General features: G+C 39.8%; 1 protein-coding gene across 1 annotated transcript; it reads right to left on the reverse strand.

Annotated features, from left to right (window-relative positions):
- fam163ba (family with sequence similarity 163 member B, genome duplicate a) lies at window positions 1–24,603 on the reverse strand. Its single transcript, XM_069163568.1, has 3 exons — window positions 23,560–24,603; window positions 5,209–5,324; window positions 1–2,947 (listed from the first exon to the last, which is right to left on the reverse strand). Exons 2-3 carry the CDS (start codon window positions 5,299–5,301, stop codon window positions 2,510–2,512), a joined length of 531 nt encoding a protein of 176 aa, XP_069019669.1. The 5' UTR covers window positions 5,302–5,324; window positions 23,560–24,603; the 3' UTR covers window positions 1–2,509.
- Between the last annotated feature and the right edge of the window lie 1,308 nt (window positions 24,604–25,911).

Below are 25,911 nucleotides of genomic sequence, written 5' to 3' on the forward strand. Positions count from 1 at the left end.
GATTTTCACACCATTTTATTAGCAACAATGTGTCTGTTAGTTATATATTAGAAACAAGGACAGAAACATTTCTGCTGAACTGCACTGAGTCTGAAAAAAACAGCTGGATCATAAAATAAAGCAACTAATTCAAATACTGTAAGATAAAAGCAACACTGCATTTGAATATACACTTGTAATAATCATAATAATCATAATAATAATACATTTCTCTTATAATTCTTTATGGCACTAAATTTCCTGTGCAACTGTCACATAGTTTCAGTTTCAAAAATAAGAACATTGAGAACTAATGTATGTGCATGTGTGTCTCTGTGTGTGTACTTATATGGCTATGTTTGTGGGGACAGTTTGAGTTTTAGACCTTGGGAGCGTGGACATTTTGGCTGGTCCACACTTTCTGACACACTTTCAAAGGCTGTTTGAGGGTTAAGACTTGGTTTTAGGGTTGATATTAGGGTTATGGTAAGGGTTGGGGCGAGGCATTTTAGGGCAAAGGGACTAAGGAATACATTATGTCAGTGAATATCTTCGCAAAGTTACATTTACAAGTGTGTGTGTGTGTGTGTGTGTGTATTGTGGCCTAGTGTATTTGCAGGAAAGCAAATGTCACGAGGAAAAACTTAAAACAAAATTACTCACTGTTTCACCCCCTTCGGGGAAAATAAATGAGCATGATCGCTGATAAAATCAACAGAGAGACAGAAAAAGAGAAAGATGAGGGTACAACAGCATTTACCATCCATTTGAGAGAGATAGATAAAGATGGGTGGGGGGGCTCCAAGAAGGACAATCCAATCAGCTTCAAGCCCCTCACACAACCACCAGCAATTTGAAATCAGGCTGTAAATAATATCACTCATTGATCGTATGTCCTCTGTCCATAAATTTCAGCCACTCCTTCTCCAGTAAGAATTTCAGCCACCCAGTCAAGCTGGTCAGCTAAGAGCAGAAAATAAAAAAACAAACCCAAGAAGGAACTCTCTGAGTACCTCAGCGCAAGAGCACATATTCCTCAGTCCAATGTGTCGAGAGAGGAGAGAGGCTGCAGTGTATGTTATGGCCAGTTAAATATTTATAGATGTGCCTTTAAAGGTGAATCTTAAGCCCAAGAATCCATATATCAACAAATCAGAGACAACACAAGGAATGCAGTGAAAAGTCCACAAACTGAAACTTCTGTGAAGAACTATAATGAAGATCACATTGAAGGTTAGAATTGTTCCATTAAAACTTTCTGCCTCTCTGACTGCCACTTTCAACATTAGTCTGTTTTATGGCATTAATTGGTAAAATAAACATTTACAAAATAGTTGGAAATCCATTTAATTTCTCAATGTGTTTGGGTCATTCTTTGCCTTAACATGAATTTAGGGTAAAGTTGCACATGGAAAATAATACAATCTCTTCACCCTTTACAAGAAATGGTTAAAATGTTATTGCAACCCACCTTTGGGTTCATTATACATAGGGATGACAGACTGTGTTTAATTGTATGGAATAAAAATTCTGGTATAACAATTGATCGAGATACACACACACACACACACACACACACACACACACACACACACACACACACACACACACACACACACACACACACACACACACGCACACACATGCATGCCAATACACTCACATATATGCACACAAATGCAAGAACCCAGTCCCCTTTGGCACCTAGTCCACCCTGCCTGCAACAACACAGAGGGTTACTCTTCCCAAGTGTAGAATACTGTTTATACACTGTGTTGTCAGTAGACGCTCAGAGAGGCGTCCTCCATCAAACTGGAGACCCCTATGAAAGGATGTGGAAAACAAGCAGGAATTTACATCTTCTGTGAGCCCTTTATGTCTTAAAATATTATGGCCTTAGTTAAGTTTACCTAAAAAGTCTGTGGACGGCAGCTAAAACACGACACCAACCCTCCTCCTCTCCTCTGGTCATGAGTGATGTTTCATAATCTCTATAATCTGTGGATGGAGAAACAGACAGACTATCCCATCATAGGAGAGGGAAACAATGGACTTCCCCTAATCATATTTTGTTTGTAGCAGCTTTGGAAGAGAAAATCCTTCCTGATTATGTAATTTTGACATGACAGGAATCTGCCTTTCTTTCAGCCCATGAGAAGAAGAGTCCAGACGAAGTAGGGCTACACAGACTTTCGCAAATTCCATTCTTTTTGTTAAAAAATAATTGTTTGAAATAAAACAAAACAAATTTACGTTGTCGATAATTTAACATTTTTAAATACTTTTAAAATACTCTATAATGGACCATGTGTAAGATCATGGAATTGAGCATAGTACCTTTGAAAAAAACTGTCCTGAGAGCCATCTGAGTCCTCCATTCTGCAAGAGATGACTGGTAGAATGAGACCAGACTAGACCAGAATAAACAGGTCAAGATGACAAAAACACAGTCTGACTCAAGCCCAGTCCATGCCTAGGCCATCCCAACTCATTTGAGCATAAACTTACATTGAGTTTCAGTTTCACCCAGCTAAACATCAGTGCTGATGCTACAGCTGCGTGTGAACATGTCCCTCATGGTAACTGAGCGGGCAAGGTTTGGTTTACGGTAGTTTGAGATGTTTACAGGCACTGGCAGGTCCAGATCCTGCTGCTGGACACTGCGATAGCTGATCCGGTCACCTCCGTTCCTCAAACCATCTGGTTGGTGGTGGAGCTGTGGCTGAGGGGGCTGGAGGTAGAAAGGCAGCTCATAGTGTGTACAGGACGGACAGAAGGTCTGTGACCTTGTCAGTTTCCTGGCCAGTGGCGGGGTGGAGAAAAGGGCAGGGCCATTTGGGATGGAGGAGGCGGCGGCCGTTGCCGCCACAATGTTGTGATTGGAGTGAACCGGCGGGAGGCGGGACGTAACGGCAAAGTCTGGCTCCTCCTCCTCCGACTCCGACTCTTCCTTCTTACAGCAATAATACTGGTGGTGGAATAAGGAGGAGAGTGTGAGATCAAGAAAGATGATGGTAAGAAAGATGAGAGAAGAACAAGGGAAGGAGAGACAGGGAGAATAAGTACCAAATGATGTAAAATGTAACACAGGGAGAGAGATATCAGCATGACCACTTTATTACATTTTCCCATGAGGTGTTCTCTGTCCAAGATGTTCGCGTGTGCGCTCAGTGAAGCTGCAGTGTGTACCACAGTATGATGTCATAACAGGTTTTCATCTCTAATCATTTTATTGTGCTAGGACTAGTTTGCACAGACTCATTTACAGACTCTATCTTTCAGCAGAGAATATGAGGTTGCTATATATGGCCTAGAAATGATAGCTTTCACTGGCATCTGGCCAGCTAATATTAAGACATAATTTGGGGATTACATTTGATCCTAAGAACTGTCTTAAACTCTAAATTGGAAGCATCATATTATTTCCCTCTAGCTGTTACCTTATTTCCAGATGATTTTAGTAAATTAACTGCTTGCTTTTATCCAAAAGAGCTTTACATTTTGCTTATTATTTATCTAATCACTCACACTCTCATATCAACAAGAGAGCATCCATACACCTAACCTGACTATCAGGCTGCGTTTTGCTCAAGGGCATAGGAGACATCTAGAAGTTAGTAAATGTGTCAGACTCTGTTCAAAACTTCTGCATCGTCACACGTCAGGTGTTAGTTTGGCAATAGCCTTCGGGTCTGACTTTTTACATACATATTAGTGGACACGTTATTGATTATCAACCCATTTCAGTCTTCTTTTTAAACATCAGTAAGCCATATATTTGACATGAATGTAACTGATGACTACTTGCAATATACACAAATTTCTAGTACAAATTACTCGGCATGTCAGCAAAAAAACTACAACATAAAATCCATGAAATCCATGAAATCCAAGGAACTTACTGTAGGTCACTACAATGGAATTGTAGTGAGGCACAGTTCAGGGTAAAGGTATGAAAACATTTCTAAAGCTTTAAGTGGTCCTGGTAGCCCCTTTGGAAGGAACTCCAATCATCTGGCTAAAACCCTCCCCACTGTAAAACATGGTGGTGGCAGCATCATGCTATGGGGAGAGTGGGTAGAACTGAGGAACAACTGGACTGTTTTTCTGAGCCTTGATATCAAGGATGACGTTCAGTGTTAAAAGTGGTTTTCGTTATGCCTCCAATCCACATCTGATTCAGTTGCATAGCTGTGAAAATACCTGCCAGTCTTTCAATTTGTGAAACAACTTCAAGCTGAATTTCACTCTGCGAAAAATCACTTTGTTCTGAGTGGGTGATTTCTACGGTTCACTTACAGGGCAACAATATAGATTGTCACAGTTAAAATTTGCACAGCTAAACAAGATGAAGCAGTTCTGGATTAAAAGTAAATTAAAGGATCAGCATTTTGGGAAATATGTAAATTTCTTAAAAGAGAAAAGATTGGTCATAGTATAAATAAAGACTAAAACAGGAAACAGCTAGCTTGGCTTTTTAAAATGTTAACAATATTGGCCTACCACTATCTCAAAGTTCAGAAAGCTACATGTCTTGTTCATTCAACTGGTACAAAAACAAAAGTGTAGAATAATTTACAAAAATACTATAGCCAAGCCAAGTATAGTCTACACAACAATTTGTAAAGGCAAATCATTGTTTTCACACTTCAGTTTTTATAGCTATTAAAGAAGCATGAGATAGCATGGTAATTATTGACTTTTAGGAGGTGCTGGCAGATGTTGTTGCCATTTGACAAAGACAGGCTAGTTTTCTGCCTGTTTCCAGTCTTTGTGCTAAGCTAAGCTAAACTAAGCTAAACTAAACTAAGATAAGATAAGATAAGATAAGATAAGATAAGATAAGATAAGATAAGATAACTGGTTGCTCCATGTAGCCTTATTGGACAGATATGAGAATGGTATCAATCTTCTCATCAGTTTTTCACAAGGAGGTGAAAAAGCATATAGCCTACCCCAAAATGTTAAATTATTGTTTAGGAAACTGCTTAAAATATGAGGTGTTGATTCACTTGTCACTCAATATGTCCCAGTGATATGTAATACTCTTTTGCAAGGAATGGCAGTGAAACTATTATAGGGGATTACTTCAGTATATCATATAGTATATACTGTATGTCGGACAGAAACAACCCATACATAGGCCTACTTTAATAATTCTACAAATATCATGGCCAATGATGAAATACAACAAATGCAACGGAGGCTAAATGTCAGCTATGGTCTCACCTGCAGCCTACAGTAGCACAGTACTGCGATGATAAGGAGTAATATAACTGTAGCTAGAATTCCACCAGTGATGACCACTGTCCCGGCTGTCATTCGAATGACTCTCCATCAACACCCTGCAAAGAGCAAGAGGAGGGAAGGATGGGAAGAGATGGACAGAGAGAGAAAGAGTGGGTGAAAGAAGAAATGAAGGAGGAAAAAGCACACAATTCATCAGTACAGTGGCTTCATTAAGTAGATTATAACTGTGTGACATCTCAGTGGTGCTTATTGAATTATCCAGCAGCTAGGAGACATGTAATAGAATTATTCTACAAGTGCTGCTGATAAAATAGACGGGGCCTCACTGGAACACATAAAAACAATGAGTGTGAAAGAGGGGGAAATCAGTGTTTCAACAGCAAGACAACGATAAAGATTAAATGCAGAAACGACAGGAGAGCAAAGAAGTAAATGGTGTGAGAGAGAGATAGATAGATAGATAGATAGATAGATAGATAGATAGATAGATAGATAGATAGATAGATAGATAGATAGATAGATAGATAGATAGATAGATAGATAGATAGATAGATAGATAGATAGATAGATAGATAGATAGATAGATAGGGAGAGATGAAACAAGAACAAAGCGTGCATGGAAATGAAGAGGAGTGGGTGGGAGAAAGTGGGATGAAGATGGGATGATGACAAAGTAAAACAGGGTGCTTGGTTGACAAAAAAGAAAACATATGTTACAGCCAGTGGTCTGAGTGAGGGAGCAAAAGGGCTACAAACACAACACATTTAAAACACCAAAGATGTATTAATACCAGCCCACTGTCAAAAAAACAATACAATATAATATCTATAAATATAAATACATATAATATCCTTGGTTGATGGTTTTAGTGATTGAGCCAATACAGTTACTGTATTGATATATCAAGTCACTGAATGTTTGGGGACTCTCCAGAGAGGGTTTTTAACATCACAGTGAAACAGCATTTCAGCACACTGTTGCTTCACTTAGATGCATCTCCCAATGAAACGGGGACCAATTAAAAGTCTCCACCAAAGAGACATGAGATTAAAGACAGAACATGCAGTCAGACTGGATGAATTATATGGCAAGTAAAAATTTGCAAACATGGTGAGCTAGCTATTTTTCATTTTTGCTGTAATTCCATAATGAGCTGATACAAAAGAAAACCTACACCGGTGGTACAACATAATAATGTGAGGTACAGCACAAAGTAGACGGAGGGAATAATCGGGACCTTTATTGCATCAGTCAGCAGGAAACCTCCAAGTGGACAGTCGTGGGTGACCTGTGAATTCTGACCTTAAATCAGAGGTCACAACAAAGACATGTGGAGATGCTGACCCTAGGCGTCGAGCTCATATTCATCAAGCTCTGCCAAATTACAGTGCAGCTCTGCATTTACTGTTATGTGTCTGTCTTGGCTCCATGTGACTGCAGATTTAGTATGCTGTGCTTATGTGCAGGTCACAAACTATCCAACAATCTTCATGTGATCTAAGAGAGAGTGAAGTATTTTAAGTTTGTTGGTGTTTTACATGTACTACAGGGGAGAATGCCACAGAATGTCTTAAAAACACTTGCAGCAGCGTGACTGACTTGAGAGTGAACTGCCCTCCTCTTCAGCTTATTAGATCACTGCTTCCCTTTAATTGCTTCTCTTTAGTCTCGACTGGAGATGGATTAATTTTACATTTGTGAATAATTTTCTGTCATGTGAAAATTGTTGGCTTCTGTTGCCATATTTGGACAAGCAAACTTTTGATCCTCTTTGATATGGTGCTTTCAGATAAAGGTGGAACAGGAACAACACAGAGAAAAATATTTTTCAATCATTTATTCAACAGAAATATCAATAGATTATATATTTTTCTGTGGAAAGAAATAAGTACAGTACACCCTTGGCCCCAGAAACTATTACCCCGTTTAGCAGAAATAGCTTCCTGTCGGCGTTTTGCATAATTATCCACCAGTCTCTGACATTGGCTTGCTTACAGTTTTGTCCACTCTTCCATTGAAAAACTGTTTTCTTGCATGGACTGACCTCTATAAATCCCCCTACAACATTTTAATGTAATTTAAATCCGGGCTTTGACTAGACTATTCATTAACCCTCAATTTTTTCATTTTTAGCCATTCCTTGGTGAATTAGCTGGTATGCTGTTATCCTATTGAAAGGTCCATCTCTGGTTCAACACTAACTTTCAGACGTATAGCCTGACATTATATTTAAGCACACTGTGATACCAGTGATTTAAAGGTGTAATAAATGTAGGGTGTATTGACTTATCTATGATAATAAAATGCCCCCTTTATGTGTCATTTGTATAATTGTATCACATGTATCTGTTGGGACTGTTTCAAAAAGGATCAAGTGTTTGCCAATATGCTGAAAAAGTCAACAATTTCCATTTGAAGTTCTTTTCACATGGCTATGCATTAATCATAAACATTGTAATTATGAAATGAACAGGTAATAATGCAAGGCTGTCACATAACTGACAGTGAACATACATGAAAGCCTTACTTGATCATTCATTCTACAATCTAAACATCAGTTAAAGCAGAACTCAGGTATAAATCCTGCATGGAGGGTTAGGGTTAGGGTTAAACATCACTGTGCTGAACTCAGTGTCAACATCCCAGTTGAGTATAGTCCCAAGTGTTCTGTTGCAGTAGTAATTGGGTGCGTCACTTGCACAATAGTACGTAGCAACATGTCAGTGCCAGCAGGATTTTCAGTCCAGATGTTTGGTTATTGTTACTGCAAAACATGTTTTGCTCATAAGCTCATATTTTGCCCATCACTGATATTATAAAAAAAAACAATTTTAATAATGACTGCAGCATTTCTTGAAATAAATTGTGCAAATTAACAATGTCTCAACAGCTCAGCGCTTTCTATACACTGCAACTTACACAGGAAGCAGGTTTTCCAGTTTTTTAATTGCATTTCATGCATCTCATTTGATTTTGTGTGACCTCCATTTCAGCATCTATATTCATATTGCACACAGAGATTTTGAAATCCACAATAGTGAAATAAAAGTTTCAGAAATGCTCAGGTGCCTTTGTAAATCATGTTTTTTTAATAGGGTATTCAGTACATTAAGTATGATAATCAAAACACAAAAACATTCATCAAAAGCTCTGCAACAAATGGGAAAAAATATGAGAAGGAAAAATTAGCAAATCATGTATTAATACAATATTTTAATGGTCAATGTTTTCCTTTTGTGGTGCCCTTTTGCCCTCTTTGGCATGTCTCATTTTTGTAAAAAATGTATGTCACACCTTTGTACTGTTTTCACCACAGTGGTGTGAAAATATTAAAAAGTTGTTATTCAATCTCCAAGTTAAGCAACATTCTTATATTATTTGGGGAAAAAACCCTGCAGGCACTTGACAGATGTGGGCGCTGACCTTTTTCCCTTCATTACATCCACAATCTGGAAGTGTCTCAGGACCACAGTAACACACTGCATTGTGAATAATTGCCTGAAACCAAAAATAGGCCAGCAGGCTTGTTGCTAAGCTATGACTCAATGGTGCGAGCCATTATCAGCATGAAAGCACACTGCAGTACAGGTCCGTGTTGTCAAGATGTAACTCAACTGTGACGTGGACACACCCTAAAATAAAAATATGAAAAAAGGAAGCAGGACTGACAAAGTTATGATGCAAAATATGGATTGTTCTGAAGTAAACATAAATAAACAGTCACATTTGGATTTCCTGCATTTCCAATATGGAGCTTATATTACTTTGCTCCAGTTTCTACTTTCACAACTGGATGTAAAAGTAAACATAAATAAACAGTCACATTTGGATTTCCTGCATTTCCAATATGGAGCTTATATTACTTTGCTCCAGTTTCTACTTTCACAACTGGATGTAAACAATGTCCAGCATAACATTAGCCTACTCACATTCACTTTACTGTAGCCTAAAGTGTGTGTGAGTGAGTGACTATTAGCTATTCACCAAGCCAAACAATCCAGCAGTGACCTTCTCACCCGGAAGCAACTCTAAAACAGGCTGAATTCCTCTGTGGCTTACTTGTCTAAACCACATTACTTTCATAGTGATATGCCTCTCCAGAGACGCTCTATAAAGTTAGAATGGATCAGAGTGTCTCTACAGTATATGTGCCCTGTCTCCAAACACAGTACAGTTACTCTTCACTCAAGCTGCAATACAGCTGAACTCTAATCCAATCTGCAAGCAACACAGTCCACCAACCAAATCAATACGAAGGAACAAAAAGAACAGAGCGTTTTGGCCCTAAAGACTCAGAGTCGCAGAAGAAGGTGTGTTGATTTAGGGACAATTTAGGTGTCTGAAAAAAGAGAAATTGAGGACTAGAGTTTGAATTCTGATGTTTTGGTGAATGTGAGCATTTCTGGTAAAATGCACTGCAGGCCTCTGATCAAATCTCTACTTCCTGCTTAAGTGAAATATACTGATAACTATAAGCTTAAAGCTGCACTAATAATTGTTTTTACATTACCAATTAATCAAATGACTAAGCATTTTAGCATTTTTTAGCCCATTATATTTGGTTTTGTAACCTGCAGCTTTACTGTTTTGGTTCATTCCTATTGCTCTGATCAGGGTTGTTTTTGAATGCATGAGGCAGCTCTTTTAAAGGCCAACTATATACCACCTTAACAGCACAAAATAGCTGACAGGGAAACTTCTGAGTGACTAGTAGGTGAATTAAGTGAAATACTTAGCAGTAAAATAACCTGATATTTCCTTCAGTGGAGAACAAAACTGAGCTAAATGGAGAGGAAATATTGGACAGGCATTGAGTGGACAGAAATACAACTCAAATGAATGATAATGTCACTCTATACATCTTTTGTGTCTGCTGAATGTGTAGGAAAGCAAATGTTTACTTAGTTTATGTAAATGTTGTGGCCAAAAATCAGTTACTGCAGGTTCAAGTTAAAGCTTTGTTAAATATCAAACATGTGAGACAGACAAGCATGGGACACAAAAACTGATTGCTGTGCTGTTTTGAAAGAGCACAAACTAACTTTACTCAGCTTGCAAGTCAGCATTTGAGAGCATGCAGGCACAGATTTGTCAGAGCAGAATTAGATTTGAACATGAGGGAGGACAGAATCCTAAGCATTGCAGATGATCTGAGTGTGTGAGAGGAACTGTGTTGGCACATTTGAGCGAACAAGACAGCTTCTCGTTGTGAATTCGTCGTGATTGATATTGTTAGGCTCACTTTTGTTTGAATCCCCTGAGTGCAAACTCAGACTCAGAGCAGAGCTTCACCTGTTTAATTTGATCTGGAAGAGAAAGGTCATGCAGTAGAAGCTTTCAAAATAAAAGCTGAGACAGTTTGACCAACAGATGGAGATTGTTGGCAAATGATCTTGTTTATCAGCTTTCGCAGCTTCTGAGTAATTCTGATACCCAATTTAAATTTAAAAGCAATGTCTACCTACAGTATATATCAGAGTGTGTTTGTCTTTATGAATAACATTATTGGCTTTCTAATTTTTTTTTCTGATGAGACATTTATGAATGAGGCTCATTGTCACTTCTGTACAGAACGAACCCCTCAGAAGTCTAATGAGCCTCATACAGAGTGGTTGGGTTTGCTTTGATCTAATCCAACTCCATGAGTGTTTAAAAATCCTAATGATTTCAGAAATAAAACATTATTATGGTCTGCGGTTACATTCTGAATAACAGCCTTTTCTGAAAATTTGTGGCTTCAGTCCAACATGCAGCATGGATAAATAAAAGACCAGTGAGGCTGGAATCAGTTGGAACACCAGAATTTGACTGAACTTCAATCTACATTACAAAGCCACATACCAATATTAAAGTGTCAAATATGTAAATCATATGTTTTCTAAACAATCTTAAACATGTGCCACCAATCACTCCTTGCCAAGGAGCAAAATATTAAAAAGCTGACTCGTAAAAGATATGATGTAGACGTCTGCATATCATGAACTGTTGCAGTTTGCTAGAGTAAATGTCGAAATCGAGCTCGTGATCTCAGGTACTCAGAAGTTACCAAATCAGCTGGAGTAAAAGAAACGAGCACATTAATTATCAGCACTGCGTGCACAAATTTGATTCTGGTCTCACAAATTTATCCCTGCATGCAAATGTTGATTTGCAGAATAGGTACTCAAATTTTACATTTGTGCACTCTAAAAACTTGTCGTTGATATACTTCCATAGAAAGTCATTAGAATTGTATAAACATAGACACACAGAGTGTTTTAACTATCCTTGAGTATACACACACACACACACACACACACACACACAACACACACACACACACACACACATACACACACACACACACACACACACACACACACACACACACACACACACACACACACACACACACACACACACACATATGTACATGCAGCATTAGTCATTGTGCAGGCTGGGCAGGCACTGTGTATCTCCTGGGGCTCCATTAATCAGATCAGTGTGTGAGGGATGTGTTGTAGCAAGGCGACAAACAGTGTTAATTATTTAAACACACACACACACACACACACACACACACACACACACACACACACACACACACACACACACACACACACACACAGTACGCACTTCACACTCCGTTGTGAAATAGTACTGGAGAAATTCAAACTGGTTCACTCAGCTCCTTTTACTGGTATTTGAGCACAGGAATGACAAGGATTTTGGGCACAAGAAGAATAGCAGTGGGCACACGCACACACAAACACCCACAAACACTCACATGCAATAATTTTAGTAGTAGCTAACATGCTCAGACAGTGGGCTTTGGAATAAATTGCCACGCTTCGATGAAACATGGCAGGGATCACAGCAGAGGTCTTGCTCGGAATAATGTCTGTTGACAGGCTTTCAGTTCAATGGGGGAGAAGTACACAGTAGGTGGTGGATTCCAGTCATACACAAGAGACAATAACATGCCCCGAGAACAATGGGAAGAGCTCTATTACAATTGTAGCTGTCAAAGACTGATTTCACACACACGCCATATACAAAGACACCATGCATATACAGATACAGGATTCTTTGAGAAAAAAGGACAAAAGCCTAGGTTTCATAAGTATTTTTTAGCAAATGACGTCAGAGTGCTGAAGTTTTTACACCAAGAACTTGTGTCCAATCTCACAAACAGTCAGAATTAGTAACAAATCTCCAATCTGTGAATACACAAAATGACACAATGACTAATGCTTCATCAAGTGTTCATCTATTTGATCACAGCTTTTTGTCCTCAATGAGTCTTTGTCTACCACAATAAACTGTGCAATCAGTGTGCATTCAACAGACAATCACCAAAATAATGAAAAGTTATTTTAAGTACATAACTTCCATACAAAAGGTTTCAAAATGTCACTATAAGACACATATTTATTGAGATTTCCATTATGCAACATTCATCATATCGCATACTGATGCATGATACGTACACAATATGCACTATAATAGAGAAAACAAAGCATCACTCTGGCCCACTTTGTGCACTTGATACTCTTTCTGTGGAACACAAACCTAATTAGGAGCCAGGATCTTGATATAAGTGTGGCAATATTACTGAACATATGAATGATGTTGATGACTATACATGCACCTTTGAAAATATCCCCAACAGGGAGATGAATTCACTAAATAAGGCTCATCAAGGCTTATTTAGTGAATCATTAAACTAAATGTAAGCAGTAATGTAGATCCCAAAAAACCCTCCTCTTCTATTCTCATAGACTGAAGTACACATTTTTAAATAAGCTGACAAATTCCTCCCTAAGCCTTGTCATATTAGCCTCATCCACATCATCCTGTCTGGCTGCACTGACCCTGAGTGGAGCACTGCTCGACTCTCCCTTCCTGACTCACCCTGTTCCAGCATAAAATTTCACCAGGCACACAAAAAAAAAGTCTTTTTCCACCATTTCTTTGTGTCCCTGCACTCACCTCCGAGAATAATGACAACACACACCAAGCCTCAGGTAAAACTCTCCGATATCTTATCCCTTCACTGAAAAGCACTGACCAGTTTAGCTCATTCCTAACCCTGACCTTGAATCAAGTACCGGGGAAATCCAAAAGGCTGTCAGCTAGATAGGGAATATAGGGTTTTGGATGAAGTAAAAAATGAACTCGTTGTCACTGGTAGCCATAAATGCAATGGTTTTCATCCATCCCATTGCTTTGGAAACATTTCTGTAATTAGTGCCCCCCATGTGAATGATATATCATAAAAATGTCTCTCAGCTAGTATGAATATAGCACCATGTGGACATTTGAAAATTCTTAACGGTGACCTGGGGGTCTCTACATTTAATTATGTAGCTTGCTAAATGTCTCCCATCCCTCTGAATGACCTTGGTTCATTCAAATTACAGGCTGATGTAAGATGTGCTGCGTGCACTGAAGCAGTGGAGCATGACTGGTCCATGACATACTTTATTTTTAGACAATCTATACGGTAGGCTTTTCACCAGAGTCTCAACTCATTTTTGAGAATATATGGTAAGGCCATGGTACCAAACAGAAATGGTAAGACAAAAAATTACTGAGATTTTTTTTTTGTCTGTTTCTATAAAGATGCTTTGGGTTTCCTCTCAGTTTTTGTATTAATCCACTACAATGAATATTTATGCAGGGAAAATGTATGGTATTTCTGTAGCAATGTGTTGAAAATATGCTTTAAATTGACTATGTATAATCAACAGGGTATCATGCCAAAGCGCATAATACACCCACCAGTCCACTAGATAACATCGTGTCAGTGTCACAGCTTTGTCTCTGCTAGGTGTCAAAAACCATGTGGTTTGGTTCAGGAAAACAAAATGACAGGGAAAACACAAGGTTAGGTTTAGGGGGGAAAAAAGTGGTTAAATCAAGGAAAACAGAACCACGTGGTTAGGGGTTAGCCAACAAAACTACTTGGTTAGGAAAACATTTCTTGACAGTAAATCCATGTCATCTTCCCACAGATTAGAACCCTTGTCTTCCGGTTGGAAGTGTACGGTTTTATCCATTCAACCACCCTCAACTTTAACACCTTTGTACTGGATGAAATGAGCTGTGTCATGTGACATGTATCTATATTTCACAGGATGCAGGGCCAACCATCACACTGACATGCTGTTCTCTAGCCTAGTATCACACATACTGGGCTAATTTAATATACAACACATTATTATTGCTTTCTTTGGTAAATCACAAGTCAGTTCAAAGCCATCAACAGTCTGCTTTAATTTGCCGATCTTTGCCCTCTTAGCTACAAATCTCATTTATGATTGATGAATTGTAGCGCACACAATCAATATGGGATCTAGTGCAACTGTCACCTGTGTTCACCACAGAGGAAGCAGATAGCTCTTCTGCAGAAACGTAATAGAACATGATTGTTAATGACTGTAAGTGCTGTAGCTTTTGGAGAAAATCATATTATGAGGGGCTGCCATTATGTCTGTAAAAGAAGCAAAGTTAAAAAAAAAATTGTTTCCACACCTTCTGTGGTGTGTATGTGTCTCTAAGATAGAAGCAGACCAACTTCTTATTTCTCTGCACTTTTAAAAAGAATGTGGTTTAAACTATGTAGAAGCAATAGTTTCCTTTTCCCACTTTGAAATGTCGAATTTAGTGTGGATGAAAATCTAGCAAAGTCCTGAAAGGATGACATCTATCTGTCTGTCAGACTAACACTTATTGTTCTGTCCCAATGAATAGTTAAAGAAAATTAGCTTTCACTTTCAAATCATCTCAAAATAATTACATATAATCACGCTTTGTCAGTCTGCCACCGCACTTCCTGTTCCTCCCCTCAGCCATACTATGCTCTACCCTCTGCTGTGCAAATAATACCACTAGTCTGAGTATGACAAGCTATAATCTTGGCACCAGCAGGAGCTGACGTTGGCTCAGAGATATTACACTTCTTTGAACTTCATAGTTGATGGATTGAAGAGCAGTTATTAGCTCTGAAACCAAGTCAGTATCAGGTTCAACTCTCGTCATGGAAATGTCTGGACTTAAAGGGCAAGCTCAGAGTTTTTAGTCTTTTGATTTTAGTCGAATACTTTTGCAGACATTTATGGCGAGAATGGCTAAAGGTCAAGAAAACAGCAAAGCCCCCAAGCCAAGGCTGTTAGATACATACAGCAATCAAACAAGAATGGCAACTAAGAGAATATAGATAGAATATGACTTCTGTATGTGATTATGTATGTTGGTGCTGTACCTTTGTTTAATATGCAAGTCTTTCCTGAAGCAAGTGCACATATTTGTCTGTCTATGTGTGAATAGTGTTGGAATTTTTGGGTGAATTCAGAAGACAATATTTGACAGACAGACAGACACACACACACACACACACACACACACACACACACACACACACACACACACAAGACCCTCTAACAACTTAACTCTAAAAACATAAGCCTTAGTTACTATTTGTGCTTAGTGCACTGCATAAATACACTAGACAAGAGCAGAGCTACAACTCGACAGCATCTTAAGTCTCAGTCTTCAGAAGTTACTGCTGTTTATGACACAACATCAGCCTGTTAAGTGATATTTATGTAAAGTCTCTATTAACAGTATCAATAACATTATGGAAAGCAATAAATAAAACCAAATCTCGTTTAATTCACCTTTGGCAATGCATAATCTCTGCGTGCTTGTCTGCGCACATAAGTGTGTCTATCTCATTCTGTTCTCTACTCTAGAATAAATCTATCCAATAAAATGAGCTGCTGTCTGTCACCAGTTTACTCCTGGTGTTTCAGTTCAGTGTCAGTCAAATCTGCCCCAGAGAAATTGCGGTGACAGAGGAGACAGTGTGCAGTAACACTCAGAGCTCTGTTCGGACCTCCTGGTGTGAAATCATTTGCCATGCAAAGACACCTATGATAGGTTAATACTTTACTGCAAAACACTTAAAGGTGTAATCATAAGTAAGGACATACATGGCTTGTGCACGCGCACATGCACACGCACACGCACACACGCACATGCGCACACACACACACACACACACACACACACACGCACGCACGCACGCACACACACACACACACACACGCTGATAAGCAAACCCTCCCTCAGGCTACATGGTCTGTTCCACCCTCAAATAAATGTAATTCCTATCCCTTTTCTTTAATTAGATAAGACACCATTAAATTACATTTGTTCCTTAACACCTCACAATGAGAGTTCCAATTTTAGACTTTTCCCTGACTTTGCTCTCTCTGCCCAAGCAACAGGATGATACATAGACTTTTAGCTCTATTGTAAATGGGTTAGTTCAGTTAGTTTGGCTTGACTGGTGTAAAATGCATCCATGTGTGTCAGAAAAGCTGCCAACTGACATACATAACATACTCTACTGTGCCAGTCGTGATGGAAATCAATCGCTGCAGTCAGAAAAGCATCTCTCTGCAAGAAGTTACTTCGCAGCTTACAGGTAATGTTAAGCTTTCATCCTTCATTTTGTTTGCTAGGGCGAGTGAAAACCCCACAGTTACACCCAGTGTGACAGGTTGTCAACGTGTCAAACAAAAGTTTGTGGTGAACAGAAAGCATACACCCACATACAGTATATCAGCGTAAGGTCTTGAAAGTGCTACAAGTATTGTGCGAACACCTTTTTTTTTTTTTTGTGGCATTACTGCACTTAGTTGAGCTTACCAAGCTGTAACACTTTTTACTTCACTATTCTTTTCAGAAGCACAAAACTTTTGTCTTACATATGTCCTCAAAAGCCCACACAGGACTTTTCATCATTTCTGGCAACGAGAAAAAAAAGTTGCTTCTCTTTTCTATAAAAGTCATTCATTCCTATTAATCAGAGAGAAAATAACATCTGCGTGACCCATGTGTGTGAGAGAAGAGAAGGTTGAAAGACAGGCAGGTTGTTATTGCAGACAGAGTCCGGCTCCTTTTATAAGTCAAGGACACGTAACCGGATCATAATGTCCTCATACTGGATAACGGATATATCATCCGATATTTAATCTAAATGTATACATTAAAATGCACCATACAGTATCTGAGGGACGGACACACAAGAGGTGGTGTAGTGAAGGTCAAGTCCTATTATACCATCTTAAGCTGGTTATCTCAGCGCTCACCACTACATAACCCCAGCTGCTACTGCTGATGCACACATCTGATGAAGGGTTCGTGGGAAGAGAAGAGAAGTTCTATGATTCTTTGTGCAACAAGATTCAACCAGAAACTTAAATGTGTATGTATTAATTTTATGAATGGGGAGGGAGTTATAAAACTAGTCCTGTGTGTGGATATTCTTTGTCTGTGCGAGGGCAGCTGGGCACCTGTGCCGCTTTGCTGTTATCCTTCATCTTTTTATATCAGCAACCATATCCATGGCACATTGCCAGTCTTCTCATTCGTTTGTTGTCATCTTTCTCTTGCTTTTTGCTTTTCACTGCCTCGCTGTCTGGCTGTTTCTTTCCCTATGGCCTCTCTCTGTCTATTGAGCCTGGTCTTACATTTTCTTTGCCGTCTTTGTCGCGGCCCCTGCTCTACACTACCTTTGCTCTTTGTCTGCCTTCAGCAGTGTGGGCATGAGCCTATTTTAAACATCTCTCTGAACAGCAGTGCCACTCACAGGCAAATGCAGTGCCTCTGACACCGAGATGGATAGATCCCACTGTGCAACACTTTGCACATTCAGAGTCTGTCAAGCAAACATGGTATTTACAAGTCGTTACACAACTCAAAACAGTCTCAGGAGAGTTTGTAGTTGCTATGTACGCGAAGCATGGTTGAAATGCACTTATTGTAAGTCTCTTTGGATAAAAGCGTCAGCTAAATGAAATGTAATGTAAAAAAAAAGTAAAAGCACAGATGAAATCATCGCACAGCTGTGGCACATGACAAAATACATTGTGGGAAATTAAATCTACCAGAAAATTATGAAAAAAGTTTCATCAGTTAGGAGACTCACTTGAATACTTTGCATTCTTTGAAAGTACTCCTTCGCTTTTTCCCATTTAGACTTTTGGGATATTGTCTCTTTCTGTTTTCATTCCTATTTTCCTCTCTTTCTATGTGTCTCTAAAGACATAGTGAATTATTTCAGTGAAACCAAATGTAGGACAAGAAGTTTAGCTGATGAAGAGGGTGACCTGGTACCAGAAGGTGTGTTGCAGAGGAGACGTATAACAGCCATCTCTGACACAAAAATTTGAGCATTATACCGCTGGAATGCCAATGACACACCTTAACATTGTCTTGTCTGTCCTCTGACTGAATCACAAAAATACCAAAGTGGCTGAGGCAGGGGAAAAAACTACTTCAGGAAAATGCCACTTCACTGGCACAGACCAGAGGTTCATACATTGCATGTACACATATTAGAACCCAATAAAACGCAGCTATTGTTATAACAACAATATTACTACATTTCTTTTCCCACTTTTCAAGCAGCAACTAGTTAATTAGTGTGCAAATCAGTGTGCCAAAACTTACTTAAGATGTCAAATCTGGCACAGTGAACATCTGCTTTTATGGTTGTCACATTCAAATTTGTTGATTTGCAATTGTACTGACTGTTTTATAAACTCTTCCTTGTTGTTGTGGTGATTTTCTTGTATCTAGGAAGAAAAATCCAGCTGAAAATGATTTATTTTCTAAAATCAGACTGAGTTATGTACAGAACTAAGAATTTGCCTTTTTCTTATCTGAAAAATATGTACCAACAATCTACAGCTCACATCTATGTGCATGTGGCATCAAGCTCCTTTCAAAAGATGTCTTGAAAGGAGAAATTGTTCATGTCTATGAGTGTAACTGACATAAAGAGAGAAAGGCTCTAAAGCTTTTTAGTCTGTGTCTATTGCACATATACGATCTATATGTCCAAATTGACACGACAGTGGCAGAGAGCAAGAGAAGGCGCAGAAAGACAGAAAAAAAAAGGAGAGCAAAAATTTAGAAATAAGCGGAGAACAAAGAGGAAGAAGCAAAGTCAGCAGAGGGCACCTTTGACAGGATGAGAGGAAGTATGCACATGTCCAAGATTAAATGTAAACGCGGTTAAAGGAAATGTGTTAAAAGGCTCAAGGCTGGTGATTGCTTGGTTGTTAGTGCTAATGGTCGGTGCTCAAGAGGCAGTGTGTGTTAGAGGATAAATGTGTCTTCAGTTACTATGGCAACCGGGCTATTACAGACTGACATTTTACCATCACCTTTTCTGTTTTTGGAGTGGGTGGTATATGCTTAAAAGATGGAATGCAATTGTACTTTAACTAACTTTCCCCAATTTACTCACTGTATGCTCATCTATAAACTGATAAAAAAAAAGGATGCATTGTGCTTTCAGGCAGAACCGGACATTGGAAAGAGAGAAATTTATGAGTTAGAAACTCTCTTCTAATGTGCACTTTTGTTATGATCAACTTTTATGGCAGGGCAAGTAATAACCTTGCTGAGCTTGCTTGTTCTTTTTTTTCTTTTTACTTCATCACTTTCCAAAAGGAGCATGCTGACATTTGCAAGTTTATGGTCTTAAATTTAACATCATACAGCTGAGCCTACATGCTCCAATGATGAGCATGAAGGATTTGAAAAAAAGCTTTGGTCTATGAAGTTTGTAATGAGAATGCCCTCAGGCTTCCTTTAAATAAATATTGTAGATTAATGCACATTGTACACCGAGTTTAAGCAATACACCATCTGCCTTTATGTTCGATGTGTAATATACAGTATGCACCATGCTGCAGGCCTTATGTATAGACAGACAGGGTAGTTGGACAAAGCTTAAGGAAAAATGTCATGTTTTTATAACATACATCTTATGCTTGTAGCTTCAGCCATCAGTCCTAATGAGTCTTATAACATTTTACCCTCTAACATCAGGCTGAGATGTGGGAAGTCAACACCACTGAGGTCCAGTTCGTCAGGTAACATAAAAATCCCCAGTTTTACATATTATCTTATTTTTTTGGAGGTTCAAACATACATCATTCTTAAACGGATCTTTGCAGATATACCTCTATGATAAACCTCTTTCCCACTTATTCCAGTTAATTGGGGTTTGAGAATGTACAGATTGTGACTGCAATGAGTTACTGTAATGGACATTTTAGGTGTGCTCACCACATTTACATCACATTAATTTGTTTCAGAGAGGTGGGATCCACTGCTGGTTTGTTTACAACTCGTTTGATTATCTGACTGATCACTTTGCTTGGCCTAATTGTGAAGAGAATCTAGTGATGCCATCCTCCCTGATCTATTAAGTTGTTGAGTAAAATTATGTCACTATAACAATAATTTTGTAATGACTATGAAATTAAGTCAATCTTGGGAAAAACAACATCATTTACTTAATTGCACAAATGAGGGCTTCCGTTTAAAATATTAACTCTAAGAAATATTGACACGATTAATTTCCTATATGCATAATCATTCACAGACACACAATCATAAAGAGCCACGCATTAGGTAGAAGCAGGGTGGGACCCAAGAGAACAGCAGGTTTTATTCGGGTTCGTCCACACCCTCTTCCTGCTCTCCTTCCCCACCTCCCTCACCTCTCTTCTACTCTTTGAAATGAGCTTAATTTTTTTATAATCACTCACTTGGATGAGGGCAGCTGACAAATGGCTTGTGTACACGTACACACACACACACGCACGCACGCACACGCACACACACACATACAAACACACACACACACACACACACACACACACACACACACACACACACACACACACACACACACACACACACACACACACACACACACACACACACACACGTGTACTGGTGCCAGGACGTGTGTGCTGGTCATCATTGGGGTCTGAGTGTGTGCACATCCGTGCGTGAGTGTGATGTGTGAGCATGTCAGAGGGTGTAGCTGTGAGGGGAGAGCAGAACGTGGTGCTGAGGGGGAGGGAAGGATAGATGGGTGCAGGAAGGGAGGAACGGGTGGTGACTGTTTAACATGATCAGTGAGCAGCCATGTTCCCTTCCCCCAGTCTCCATCCATCCACTCTACTTCTCCTCTCTCCTCTTTATCCAAAGCAGATCCATAATGATTTGCCCTCCCAATAGTGAATTTTAAAGGTATTTATGATGACATGTGAGTACACTTTGCCCACACAAAAAAGTAGATATGCTGCCTCTGTATTCACTCTCAAGTTTTCACTCTATCACTCTTTAAACTTTCCCTCCTCCTCCTCTTCTCCATCCCTCTCTCCTTTTTTTATACGCGATCTTCTCTGTACACCTTTCTTCATTTTTTTCGTCAGTCATCTGTCTTTGAAATTTGCTTTTCCATCCTACTCATCTGCTTGTCCTTCAACTCCCTCTCCTGCTGTAGAGAATGGGCGGCTGGTAGAGCAGCAGCAGCAAGCAGGCAAGAAACACACAGTCTCTCATAGTCATGCTCTGAGGGGGACTTGAGTGTGTGTGTGTGTGTGTGTGTGTGTGTGTGTGTGTGTGTGTGTGTGTGTGTGTGTGTGTGTGTGTGTGTGTGTGTGTGTGTGTGCAGGAGTATGACTGATCTCCCAGGGGGCCAAGGTTAGTCTGAGGGTCATTGCGGAAATCGCCATGGGAACACAAGCCCCGCCTTGTCTTGCATTGTTGTGGGCCCTCTAAAACCACAGCAAGCATGTATTTATTATCTTTCCAGACTCTACTAGCTTTGAGTAATATTGTCTTATACTAAGAGAATTTCACTGATATCACATGATATAATATGATATCATATTACAGACACTGACTGATTATGTCTAAATTCACTGTAGCATCCATACAGCAGAGGACCCCCAAGTATCAATCTAAGTAAGTGTGCAACCTGCAGTTCTCTCTCTTCAGTCATCTATTAAAATTTGATTGCAAACTTGTAGTGCGTGAGGAAGCAGTGAACCATTTAGAGAGATTAGCTCAAGTAAACAGAAACAAGAGATGACATAAAAATCAATAACTTCACATCACTTCTGCTGAGTAGCAAACAATGAATATTATCAGTCCTCAATGTGTAGTTTAAGCACACAATAGAGCCTGAACTGAGAGTGAAATCTGGACTGTCAAACAGCACAATGGAGTTTTGAGATGCTAACAACGGGTACATATGCTGTGTTAATTACTACTTTGTTCCAGTTGAGGCAGAATGAAATTGTGCTTTTAGTAGCAAGCAGCATGTTTGCCCCAACCTCTTAAGATCAATGTATCCACGATAACTCTCTCTAAGAAGAAGGGGGGGTTATGTAATAACTACTTCCAAATTGCTTTTAAAACAAACAAAGTGCATGGCAAAATGTATTTCTCTATATTTTGACAACATGAGATGTGAAAAAATCTTGTATGCTTCATATCTCCCAACAGCAATCTAGCCTTCTCAGATTCACTTGTTGTTACACATTTCAGCTTGGTCATCCACCATTTCATCTACAGTGTTTCTAAAACACCCAATAGGTGCTGGGTTGCATCTTGTCCTCCACTCATTCCCTAAACAATGTTGTAATTTTGAATGGCATTTAATGGTATGCTTTAGCATAACACGGCCTTAATGCCGCTTGAGATGAATTTCCAACCCTGCCTAAAAATATCTGCAGAAAACAGTTTGGATGTGACCATGGCTAACAGTTGGTGACAGTAGCTGTGGCTCACAAGCCATGCTGTTTTGTCAGCATGTGGTGAGACGGCCAGCCAGCAAGTGTTTCATACAAAGCACTGAGCCTCTCTCTCTCTCTCTCTCTCTCTCTCTCTCTCTCTCTCTCTCTCTCTCTCTCTCTCTCTCTCTCTCTCTCTCTCTCTCACCTTTACCATCTCTTTCTCATCTTTCTGCCACCCTCTCTCTCTTTCTCTCCCCATAATACAGCCTAAATATCTATTTGTTAATTCAACCCATACAGTACATTCACTTCTCATGGCCATGGTGTAATTAAAGCCTCTGGAAGCACATTCTGCTTCATGTGTACAGTACTCACTGTTGGTATATAATCAACTATTCATGTTCTGGGTGAAATAGGGAGAAAAAAAAAGAAGCAGATTCCTCCCATCAAGTGTGTGGTTCTGTCCTTGGTGCTGAAATAAGAAACTAGTCAAGCACTCTGCTTCTCAGTCCAAACTATCTATCTATCTATCTATCTATCTATCTATCTATCTATCTATCTATCTATCTATCTATCTATCTATCTATCTATCTATTGTGCTTATTTCCACAATGAATCATATCAGGTATCGATTTTGACGCTGGAGCAGAACATGTATGACATGAAGAGCGAGTCTGAAACATTAGAAAAACACAAGGATGAAATCAAACGGTAGAAGACGAGCCTTACTTTCAGAGATAAGAAGAATTCGCCGGGTCACATCTAGGGTAGTGGTGGCTCCTTGGAGCTCAGGTCCCGACCTCGGCTGGTTTATAGTTTGTGTCAACCCCAGTCACTGACTAATGAGACCAATGAACAAAAAAAAAAAAAAAAAGAACAAAAAAAAGCCAAAATCTCGGGAAAGTAATGAACTAAACGCTGAAGTGCATGTGATCAAAGTGGAGATGGAGCTAATAAACCCCACTGGGCTTGATCCTCTTTAGTTCTTAATTAAGAAAAAAGAAATCACGTTGATATTCTTGGTCTGAAGACTACTTTTCCACACACAGTCTTGTCATTCGCATGCAAAACATTTTCAGTCCAATTCCAGACTTGCAGAGACACAACTGAAAAACACTCCAAAGGCGGAAAAATAATGAGCCGGGCTCCAATAGTAATAATATCTGTTGAAGATGTGTTTGGAGCAGGCAGTCAGCAACACACAGTTCCATCCACCGCTTGTCTGGAGTTGTTTGAACAGCACAGGCTGGTTAACCGACGCTGTCCGCAAAAGAAAATACTCCTACGCAAACATCATCAGCAACAGCAGCAGCCTCGGCAGCATGCGTGTTGGAGGAGGAGACAGGATGATAGAAAATTTCACCATCTCCATTTCAACAACCAGTTTCCCACCGTCCGCGGAGGTCGAGGTCAGATATTTGTTCTGCTCCAGATTCCGTGGCCGATCGGCTTCACCCCCCCTCTTCCCTTTTACTCTCTCTATCAATCTATTTATCTATCTCATCCCTCACCAGTGCGCTCATCTTACTGCATGTGGGCTCGCTTGCTTTTCGATGTTTGTCGACAAGCAAGCTGTCCAGTCGTGGAGGGCTTCAAAGTGTCTGCAGCTGGCTAGTCCCAGAGAATATGAGCTGCTGTTGATTTGATGCACGGCTGTTGGGTTTCCGTATAATTGCTGATTCTTGCAGAGCGACGTCCGCCGCTGCGCGGAGACGAGCGAGATGCGCTTTAGATCCAGTGGTGGCTCTCAGTGCCTGCAGACCCAGTGAGTAACTGCAGCCTGGAGTGTACAGACTGGGAGATGGCGCTTTAGTCACAGGCTCAGATTGGCTACGGCTGCTAGAGAGGGCGAAATAAAATTAAAAAAAAAAGGACAAGATGCTGGTCCTTTTTTTGACCTCCGAGCTGAAGTTTGTGAGCTGGTGGCGTTTGGCGGGACTTCAAGGCATGCAACGCGGCTGCTGCTGAGGTTTGAACAGAGAGATGTGGCCAAAAATTCCAAATATCTCGAGAACTCACAGGCACACACTAACATAATTACACTGCATATGAAGTGAGTTGTGTCAAGTCATCATCACAAGTCTGGAGAAAATAACTGAAAAAGTCAACGAGCTGTGGGGTGAAGAGAGAGAGTGTGTGTTTCCTTAGACCATCTCTGCCCCTGAGTGTATCACCAGCAACAATCCCACAGCCTACTGTAGCCTAAAACTGAAAGACAACCTTCACTATGTCCTCAGAGTACACTGGGAACCAGAAGCTGCAGCATCATTTAAAGGAGATTCATTAAGCTTCCTACTTCCAGTCACCGTAGTTAATCATCCAATCTATATGCTTATGCGACAGCCAAATCTGTAATTAAAAAATTACACCTGTCCTCTGGCCAAGGTTCAGCCAAGTTGGAAAAACAAACTGGAGCTCTGTCTGGAACATAACGTTCATTAAACTCCATTAGGACGAAGGACACAACTGTCCCTGGAAGGATCATTTTTCTCTCAGTGTACCTCCCCCTTTCTCATGTCCTTTCACTCTTCATTTTTCTCTCGCCCATCTCCTTCCACCCAGCATCTATCACTCTGCTTCCAGACTACATGATGTATTAGGATTCTATCCATGGATGTGAAAGAGTGTTTCCTACTTGTTACCCTCTGTGATGTGATCCATGTCCCTCTCTTAGTGCCACAACAGTCCCTCCTTGTCAATCTCTGAATCACAACTTTTTTTTTTTCTCCATTTCACTGTTTTTCTCTCTGCCTTCACTCATCGTCTCCTCTAATTATCCAATCCACCCTGACAACTACTCGCCTCTGCCATTTAGATCAGATGAGGGGCAGTTTGAGGCAATGTTAAGGGTGGCAGTGTGAGTTTTTATTGCATTAATTATTAAAACTCAGAAGTGGAGATTAGTGCGCATTGAGTCTGCAAGCGTTGAAATATTTATATTAGCAGAGAATGAGATGGCTGGATTGGTCATGTCGAGGTGAATTCAGCTTTTATCCATTTCTCCTTTTCTCTTTCGGTGTGTGTGGACATACTTCCACAGGGAACTGTTCTTGGATCATTACTATTCTCTATCTACATGCT

Source organism: Embiotoca jacksoni, unplaced genomic scaffold, assembly GCF_022577435.1.
Source record: "Embiotoca jacksoni isolate LCO1_2020_lvr unplaced genomic scaffold, fEmbJac1.0.p SCAF_10, whole genome shotgun sequence".
NCBI classification, from domain to species: domain Eukaryota; kingdom Metazoa; phylum Chordata; class Actinopteri; family Embiotocidae; genus Embiotoca; species Embiotoca jacksoni.

What these genes read in the sequence shown, in the direction of transcription:
- fam163ba (XM_069163568.1), bottom strand. Translation starts at nt 5,301, where the DNA reads ATGACAGCCGGGACAGTGGTCATCACTGGTGGAATTCTAGCTACAGTT. An exon ending in TGTGCTACTGTAGGCTGCAG is followed by an intron (nt 2,948 to 5,208) that starts GTGAGACCATAG and finishes TTCCACCACCAG; the next exon opens with TATTATTGCTGTAAGAAGGA.